This window comes from Parasteatoda tepidariorum, chromosome 4 (assembly GCF_982258835.1).
Source record: "Parasteatoda tepidariorum strain Cologne lab strain chromosome 4, Ptep-v5.0, whole genome shotgun sequence".
Taxonomy (NCBI): domain Eukaryota; kingdom Metazoa; phylum Arthropoda; class Arachnida; order Araneae; family Theridiidae; genus Parasteatoda; species Parasteatoda tepidariorum.
The window spans coordinates 62,894,413-62,904,462 of record NC_141758.1 but is presented as its reverse complement, the minus strand read 5'-3'; the positions used below and the strand labels follow the sequence as shown (position 1 = coordinate 62,904,462).

The 10,050-nt window shown below is 31.2% G+C and overlaps 1 protein-coding gene across 1 annotated transcript; it reads left to right on the top strand.

Moving 5' to 3' along the window:
• The first annotated feature begins 415 nt into the window (after nt 1–415).
• On the top strand, nt 416–8,835 carry LOC147811008 (uncharacterized). Its single transcript, XM_087161239.1, has one exon. It carries the CDS (start codon nt 2,370–2,372, stop codon nt 4,419–4,421), a length of 2,052 nt encoding a protein of 683 aa, XP_087017365.1. The 5' UTR covers nt 416–2,369; the 3' UTR covers nt 4,422–8,835.
• The last annotated feature ends 1,215 nt before the right edge of the window (nt 8,836–10,050 follow it).

Here is a 10,050-nt window from a genome sequence, read left to right as displayed (position 1 = left end):
TTCTATTTTCATTTCATTGCTGTAGGGATTTACTAATTCCATCACTAGATGGCAGCTCTGCATTAAAGTACACTCTACTAAAGGCTCTGTTAGTAGTTTAGCATTGTAAAATTAAATTATCAAATTAATTATTAATAAGTAATTAACTAAGTTAATACATATTTCTAAATCGAGTTAAAAGTTTTATTAACTCTAAAAGTAAAAATACAATTTATTGTCCATTTTTTATATTTTATTATATTGTTATATTCGAAATCAGAGCTAGTACAACTAAACACTCAACGAAAAAAAAAAGGTAGTAAATTTTTTTAAAACGCCAATAATAAGATAAACCACAAAAATAAGGTAACCCTGAAAACCGGTTTTTTGTTGCCATCGAGAAGATAGGACCTTCACTTCCTCTTACGGGTTCCTTATATCTACGGCACTAATAAGTAATCACTCTGAATAAGCTTATGCAGTGTGGAGTACCAAATATTGCCAAAAACCATTTCTTCTTATTTTGCACATCACTACAGGTGGGTAGAGGTAGGCAACCAAATACGTTAAAAACTCCCGCCACAATAAATGCTCTTGTTTGTGTTAGAATTCTTTACTGAAAACTATTTTAAATCCCATCTTTCCTAAACTGTAGAAGACTTTTGCAACTTAATATGTGTAAAGAAAAGTTTAATGATATTGTTTTCGATTTATATTTCACTTGATGTTCAATTTGGATTTAGAACTCTTATTCTCAAATTTATAAGACTGCGTATCCAAAACCCTTCTTAATGTAAAGTGAATTGCACTCATAGTAGTTGAAAATCTATAGAAAGTTCTTTAAAAGGGTTATTTTGATGCAGATCGTATTCATATAATATTATCTTCTTTCTACTAAAAACAAAAATCGAAGGAATGATAAAATAATATTTCGTTCGATTTGACAGTAAATAAAACTCATGCTGTGCGTGCCTAAATATTAAAAAGAAAATGTGTTTTCTGTTCGATACACGTAATTAAAAAAGCAATTTATGCAGTGTGTGTTAAATGCATTCTGACCGAAGGAGATATTATTATTGAAGGCAATATCTTCTGTGTTGGCAGTAATATTTTTTGTTGTGACACTAACAAATAAAAAATATCTGGGCAAAATGTGACACATAGTTGCAATGATATTCTAAGAGAAAAATATTCTCATTGAAATTTAATGTTAGCACTTTGCTTAAAAGTGTCCAAGTGTAGTTAATAATTATTTTAAATAAGAAGTAATTTCATTCAAATGTTTTGTGTTCATTATAAATTGATAAATTATTTAGGCAGTCGCGATAAATAAATAACGAAGAATGGAATTTCGTTTAATCTAACTAACACTTTAGACACACTTTTCCATGCAGTGCATTATTAAACAGTTGTAGTTACATTACATCTACAGTATTTTATTTTGCTTATTTAAAAAAAAATTATTGAAGTAAGTGATTTGATACAACATGATCATTTTTGTAATATGTGCTATTGACAGCCTCTTTGTGCTATTTAAATGAGTTGCTTTTGTTGTGAAAATTATTTTGATTTATTGCCTTCATTTTAATTAATGGCTTATTATTTTTCCGTTATCTAATTACAGCTATCTGTTTCAAATAAAGATGAAATTTTTTTATTTTGAGTAAAAAATCTATATTATTTCTTATATTTAAGCATTTCTATTTTAATATCATTACAAAGTGGATTTATGTCTTCATTTTTTGCATATTTAGGATTGTTATATTAGAGATCTTACTCAACTACGCACAATTTATCTACCCTTATTATTCTTGCTCTAGTAACACACGCAAAAGTGTCTTACAACAATATTTTGCTTAGTATTCTGGTAGTGTAATGATTTAATTTTTAAAGCTTGCAAAAAGAGACCCATTCTTAAAACAGGTCATATAATCAAGAATCTTATTTCTTGCATTTCATGTAATTAGAATTTTTCTTAAAATTATTCACATTTTTCTTAACATTGTTAAGAAACCTTATTTGTGCAGTATGAGCAAATAAAGTTTTTCTCAGAAAAGTAAACATATACTGTGAAAGTGTTTTTCATCCTGTAAGATAACCTTCTTGAAATATATGTAACTAGATTTTTTCAAAAAGAATAAGCCTCACTAAACACTGCAAAGCTAATACTAGGGATAAATCCTATTTTTGTAATATATATAATAGTTTTTCACAAAAAGATCTTCAGACTAAACACAATCGTGTTCGTATGGGTGAGAAGCCTTATTTTTGTGGTATGTGTAATAAGAGTTTCTCACGAAAAAATTTACTGACTGGTGATTCTGGCTCATTCTGGTGAGAAACCTTACTCTTGTAGTAAATGTAGTAAGATATTTTCAGTTAGAAATAATATGACTCAACATAGTCGTGTTCATACTGGTGAGAAGCCTTATTCTTGTAGTGTCTGTAATAAGAGGTTCTCAGTTGGAAATCATTTGACTCAACATAGTCGTGTTCATACTGGTGAGAAACCTTATTCTTGTAGTATATGTAATAAGAGATTTTCAGTTAGAAATAATTTGGCTCGACATAGTCTTGTTCATACTGGTGAGAAGCCTTATTCCTGTAGTGTTTGTAATAAGAGATTTTCAGTTAGAAATCATTTGACTCAACACAGTCGTGTTTATACTGGTGAGAAACCTTATTCATGTAGTAAATGTAGTAAGAGATTTTCAGATAGAAGTAATTTGACTCGACATAGGCGCGTTCATACTGGTGAGAAACCTTATTCTTGTCGCATATGTGATAAGAGTTTTTCTCAAAAATGTCAACTGGCTTCACATAGTCGAGTTCATACTGGCGAGAAACCTTATTCTTGTAGTATATGTAATAAGAGATTTTCAGTTAGAAATAATTTGGCTCGACATAGTCTTGTTCATACTGGTGAGAAGCCTTATTCCTGTAGTGTTTGTAATAAGAGATTTTCAGTTAGAAATCATTTGACTCAACACAGTCGTGTTTATACTGGTGAGAAACCTTATTCATGTAGTAAATGTAGTAAGAGATTTTCAGATAGAAGTAATTTGACTCGACATAGGCGCGTTCATACTGGTGAGAAACCTTATTCTTGTCGCATATGTGATAAGAGTTTTTCTCAAAAATGTCAACTGGCTTCACATAGTCGAGTTCATACTGGCGAGAAACCTTATTCTTGTAGTATATGTAATAAGAGATTTTCAGTTAGAAATAATTTGGCTCGACATAGTCTTGTTCATACTGGTGAGAAGCCTTATTCCTGTAGTGTTTGTAATAAGAGATTTTCAGTTAGAAATCATTTGACTCAACACAGTCGTGTTTATACTGGTGAGAAACCTTATTCATGTAGTAAATGTAGTAAGAGATTTTCAGATAGAAGTAATTTGACTCGACATAGGCGCGTTCATACTGGTGAGAAACCTTATTCTTGTCGCATATGTGATAAGAGTTTTTCTCAAAAATGTCAACTGGCTTCACATAGTCGAGTTCATACTGGCGAGAAACCTTATTCTTGTAGTATATGTAATAAGAGTTTTTCACGAAGAGATATACTGACTCAACATAGTCGTGTTCATACTGGTGAGAAACCATATTCTTGTAGTAAATGTAGTAAGAGATTTTCAGTTAGAAATAATTTGGCTCGACATAGTCTTGTTCATACTGGTGAGAAGCCTTATTCCTGTAGTGTTTGTAATAAGAGATTTTCAGTTAGAAATCATTTGACTCAACATAGTTGTGTTCATACTGGTGAGAAACCTTATTCTTGTAGTAAATGTAGTAAGAGATTTTCAGATAGAAATAATTTGACTCGACATAGGCGTGTTCATACTGGTGAGAAACCTTATTCATGCAGTGTATGTAATAAAAGTTTTACAGGAAGAGGTCAACTGACTGAACACAGTCGTCTTCATACAGGTGAGAAGCCTTATTCTTGTTGTATATGTTATAATAGATTTTCAACTAGATTTTATTTGACTAAACATATTCGTATTCATACTGGTGAGAAGCCTTATTCTTGTAGTCAATGTAATAAGAGATTTTCACAAAGAAATAGTTTGACTCGACATAGTCGTGTTCATACTGGTAAGAAGCCTTATTCTTGTAGTAAATGTAATAAGAGATTTTCAGTTAGAAATAATTTGGTTCGACATAGTCGTGTTCATACTGGTGAGAAACCTTATTCTTGTAGTGTATGTAATAAGAGATTTACACAAAGTGGTCAACTGACTGTACATAGTCGTGTTCATACACGTGAGAAGCCTTATTCTTGTAGTGTATGTAATAAGAGATTTACGCAAAGTGGTCAACTGACTGTACATAGTCGTGTTCATACACGTGAGAAGCCTTATTCTTGTAGTATGTGTAATAAGAGATTTTCAACTAGATCTTATTTGACTAAACATATTCATGTTCATACTGGGAAATAAACCCTATTCTTGTAGTATATGTTATAAGAGTTTTTCACTAATAGTTCTTCTAAATAAGCACATTTTTGTTCATATTGGAGAGAGACCTTTTTCATGTAATCAGTCTTTTTCAAGGAAGGATTATCTAACTCATCACATTCATGTTCACACTGTTAAGAAGTTATTTTTTTATGTGCGTAAAAATAGTTTTTGTTTTTGCTTTGGTCAGGTTTCGTCCAATTTTTCATAATTTTATTTATACTTGTTAAAGACCTCATTCTTATAATCAGAGCTCATTCTAGGCAGAAAAAAGGGCAGGGTGCAAAAGTTTAAAAAAGGGACAAAATTATTCTAAAAAGGCAATAATTTCTTCCTATGGGTCCTGACTACGGTCAGTGTGCGGGTGGGTGACCACTTGGATCAGTCTGCGTAGGGACCGAGGGTGTGTGGTATTGGTCCTCGTTAAACTGTGCTACCGTAAAGTGCTCGACTTCGCGCGCATGTCGTCGGGCTACCGAAGCGGGGGTGCCATCCCCTCCACAGAGGATCAAAATTGTGATGGCATGTCTTCGGATCATCCTCCGGGATGTTTCCCAGGCGGTCGCCAATAGCCCATTGTGCAGCTCTAGTGCGACGTAAATTAACAACAGCAACAGCAGTAAAATAAAAAAAAATTTCTTACTTTACTAAAAGTAGCAAAGCAATCATATTAATTACTAATTTTTATTAATAAATTAACATATATATCGAGTTAATGAGCTAATTAGCTTAGCAATTTATCTAAAATGCATGAATATATTAATGAAATAATAAATGTATGTTTTCAAGTGTCTGTAGTTTTGATTTAATGATAGTGGAAGTAACTGCAAATTTTCGAAGACAAGTGCAACAAGGGTGTGTGATGGCTATTTTTCCTTTCCCATATAAATCTATGTATTGACAGCAACAACAAACTAAATGAAAAGAGTTGAAAATAACAAAAGTTTAAGAAATCCATTGTAGAGTTTGGGGGGGTAAGGAAGGGTTGAGGAAATAAAGGGGTATGGAGTGTATTACATCAGGGCACTAATTTACTGCAGGGGCAACAGGGTGGATTCTTTTGACTAAAAGGGCAGCAGGGTGCTGCACCCTGTTTACCCTGCCTAGAATGAGCTCTGTTATAATACGAGGGTTGCTATTTATATTTCTGGCCTAATAATGAAAAAACAAATATGTAGGATGGAAATTGGTTTGATTGTTTTTCAAAATATTCTCCATAATGATCAATACACTTTTGCATGCGTTTAAACCAATTTTCAAAGCACTTTTTCCAGTCCGATTGAGGTAACTCCAAAACATGCGTTTTGAATGCATCAACTGCTTCTTCGGGGGTCGAAAATCGTTTTTACGTAATTTATTTTTGATGTGTGGGAATAAGAAGAAGTCATTGGGTGCCAAATCAGGGCTGTACGGTGGATGACCCATCAGTTTGATCTTTCGCTCCGTCAGAAATGCCTTTATTTGAGTCGATGTGTGAGAGCTCGCATTGTCATGATGAAGTATGATTCGCCTGTTCTTCTGCTTTTTTTCGAATTTCTCCGATGACTTCTGGCAAACAAATGGTCGTGTACCATTCAGAATTGACCGCCCTGCATTGCTCTAACGCCACTGTTGCCACATGACCGTTAATGCCGAAGAAACAGGCAATTCCTCGAACAACTTTTGTTGGTTTTGCCTCGTCTTGGAAGACCCATACAGTTGATTGCTGCTTTGTTGTTGTTTGCACATATGCATAGATCCATGATTCGTCACCTGTGTAGATGTTATACACAGCCTTTGATGTACCTTGAACATATTTTTCCAACATTTCCTTGCACCAATCGACACGAGCCTTTTTTTTTTTTAGCGTTTGTCAGATTATGCGGGATCCAGCGCGAAAATTTTTTTTTGCGCTCAAATGTTCATGCAATATTTTATTGATGCTAGTCATACTAATGTCCAAAGAGGCCTCTATCTCACGGTATGTCACATGACGATCTTGCTTTATCAGTTCACGCACAGCATCGATCTTTTCTGGCACAACAACGGATTTTGGACGACCTGCACGGGATTCGTCCTGGATCGACCACGATTAAATTTGTTATACCAATTTTTTACAGTGCTGTAGGATGGCGCTTTATCGCTGAATAAAGAATTAAGTTCATCGAAGCACTCTTGTCTTGACAATCCACGTCGAAAGTTATGAAAAATAATGGCACGAAAATGTTCACGATTCAATTCCATTTTTTGAAAGAGAAGAACTTTTCAATTTACTGTCAACAACACAAATGAAGCTATAATGGTAAATCGTCTGCTGAATTTATGTTTAAAAATATCAAACTTTCGATTAAAATCGTCTGCGGTCGCCTAGCAACACTTACTGTTGCCAAGGCCAGAAATATAAATAGCAACCCTCGTATATGTGTAAGAGTTTTTCATAAAAAAGACTGACTTTGATGTTTGTGTTAGCACTAGTGAAAAACTTTTTTTTTTGTTCCTTAATATAATAAGAGTTTCTGTCATTTGACTAAATGCAGTGTTGTCCTACTAGTGACACAACATATCTTTGAAATTTATGATAAAATATTTTTTTTTTAAAAATTTTTTAAATAAATATTTAAACTCTTGTTCATACTGGTTGAGAAACCATATTCTTGTAGAATCTACAATAAGTGTTTCTCAACAAGAACCAATCATATTTTTGTTGACCCTACTGAGAAACCTAATTCTTCTTGCACATGTCAAAAGAATTTTTCTAATCGCATTCTGATTCATACTGGTGTGTTTATTTTTGCAGCAAAAGTAAAAATAGACTGACTAAACACAGACCATTTCCCAATGAGGATAAGCTCCCTTCCTGATTCCATTATAAGTAAAAATGTCTCAGAAGTGTCACTAGACTTAACACGATTCAATGAAGCTGAAACTAAAAAGTTTCTTCTTTTCAGAATATTTTACATGCAGTTTTCATTGTATTTTTCCATTTTTATCTAATGGAAAAATACAATGAAAACTGCTATGAATATATCTATCTAATGCCTGTAAAATAAGCTCCAGTATTGAAAAGTTGTGGATTAAAATACATTCTTATAATCACATCTTAGTAGAAGTTGTAACCTTGGTTACTGGAAAACATTACTTTATTTACAACCAGTTATGTTTAACCAAAATATAAAGTGCTTTTTATTCTCTCAGCATTAGAATCCTGAGTTGTAGTTAATATTTTTTATTTAAAAAGAAACTTCAATAGCAGCTTTTAATTAAAATTACAAGTTACATCTTTTATTTAATGATATTTTTTTTTTAGCATGTGCTGTACAATTACAAATGTTTTTACTTTTAGCTACAAAATATTTTATGTTATCATTAGAGAGAAGTAAGTTTTGTTTAATTGCAAGCGTGAAACATATAGTAGTATAAATTGCTTTATAAAATCAATTTCTTGTATTTAAATCTTAACTTTTTCCAATCTTTCATCATTTTATAAATCTTATATTTAATTATGTTACCAAAATATTACTATAGTGTATATTATGATAATTTTTTAAATGATTACTTGATTTAAATTTTGTTAATCTCATTTTAATGTCTTAGATTGTATAATTTATCGAACTTTTGAAAAAGAACACAAAAGGTGACTCAAACTACTAAAATATCAAAATTAGTAAATTTTTAAGTGGGTTTTTTTTATTTCTAAAAACTATATTTTGCTAATTTATTATGTTAAATAATGAAATATGCAAATAGTTTTAATGTGTCATTTGTAATTTTCCAGTTCAAGGATATTCATGAAAAAATTTTCTTGTTATGATATGTTTATGTATGTGCTAGTGTGTGGGTTAGATATTTATTTACTGTCGTTCTTTTCTTGTAATGGTTCAGTGAAATTCAAATGTCTTGCTCAAAATATTGTATTCAAGTATTCTGCATATGGTATATGTTATTCTGTATATTGTATTATTCTGTATATTGTATTATTCTGTATATGGTTAAAAGAAAATGCACTTTATTAAATATTAGACTTAGCATTGTAACATAATGGTTAAAGAAATTAATTTGAAAAAATATTTCAAAAAATTCTCCTCTTCCCTTAGAATGTATTTTTTTCTTATCTTCAAAAATATTTTAAAGCAAAGTAATGTTGTGATTATATTATAACCATGTTTCTGTGGAGTGAATTATTCTTGTACTTTATGTAAAAATAAATATGTTCAACATTTTTAACATTCATGTTCCTAATACTGAAAAACCTAATTTTTGTTGACTGCGTAATAATTTTTTTTCTTCACAAAATAGTAGCATTCTAGTTGTTTGTTCATTATTGTGTAATTTAATATTGTATTTTATGTCACATGTGATTGCACAACATTATGAAAAGTTGAATTTGTGTGGTTGAATAAACTAGCACACAGTTGAATGAACGTCGTACTTTAAATCAGTTTAGATATTTGTGCCATCTAGTGGAGAACTTTTACTTTCAATATATGTTACAACAGCTACTTTATGCTATGCTGTGTTAGTGATCGTTTTAGATTTACCAAACTTGGGCTAGAAACTTTCTTCTGACTTATTTCCATTTGCTGAGTAATTATTTTTCAAACAATTTGATTGAAAAATAAAAACCCATAATTTGAGAATCTAAGAGCAGAACTACGGTAGATATGTGTCATAATATCATTCTCTTTAAAATAAAATAAAAAATTGTTGTTAGGTCTAAAGGAATCAACACAAAAATCTCGAATATTAAGAAAGATATGACGTATGAGTAAGCATTGATAGCAAGGACATAGGTAAGAGAGGGGTTTAGGGGGTAAATGGCAACCTTTAATATTTTCTCAAATTACTAATTTTTTTTAATAAAAAAAATTTTTTTTTTAAAAAGATTTTATGCTTATTTTAAAAAAAATTTTTAGCTAATGAAACACCATCCTAAAATTTATTTTACCACATGGCGAAACCATTGATCCCCCCCCCCCCTTGTCATTCACTTATAAGGTTAGCGGATTCCTTTTTACTTTGGGAAAATGTCCGCAGCTTCAAACTACTCTGCTTTATCAGGATTCCCACAGTACTTGAAAATCGTTGAATTTTGGTGGAAAAAATCAGGGCCCTGAAAAGTCCTTGAATTCTGCCATAGGTTACTTGAAAAGTACTTGATTTTTTTTTTGGAATTCTAATAATACTAATCTTTCTTACAAAAAAGCAGTAAAAAAATAATAAATAATTTCAAACTAAAATTATAGAAATTGTGGTAGATGCAATTTATGATGCTGAAGTGAAATGAGGTTAAAGAAGAAGCAAAATTTTTCTCGTAGATTTTTCACTCCAGAGTATTGTTTTCCTCTGATGTTTAGAAAGATAAAATTTCTAACCAATTTCAGTTTTTGTAGTCATAGTTTCTAAATGCAGGGATGAGATTTTTTTGCGGATTTCCGCATTTTTCACTTTTATCTCTTAAATTTCAGCTTTTTTTTTTTTATCAAAAATTCAGATTTTCTAAAAATTTCAATTTTTTTTATAAGTATTCCGCTTTTTCAGAAAATTCACCGATTTTCAAAGAGAAACAGAAAATTCAAACTACATAGCTACCAATCCTTTCTCATTTTTACTTATTTTACCTATTTTTTCCCCT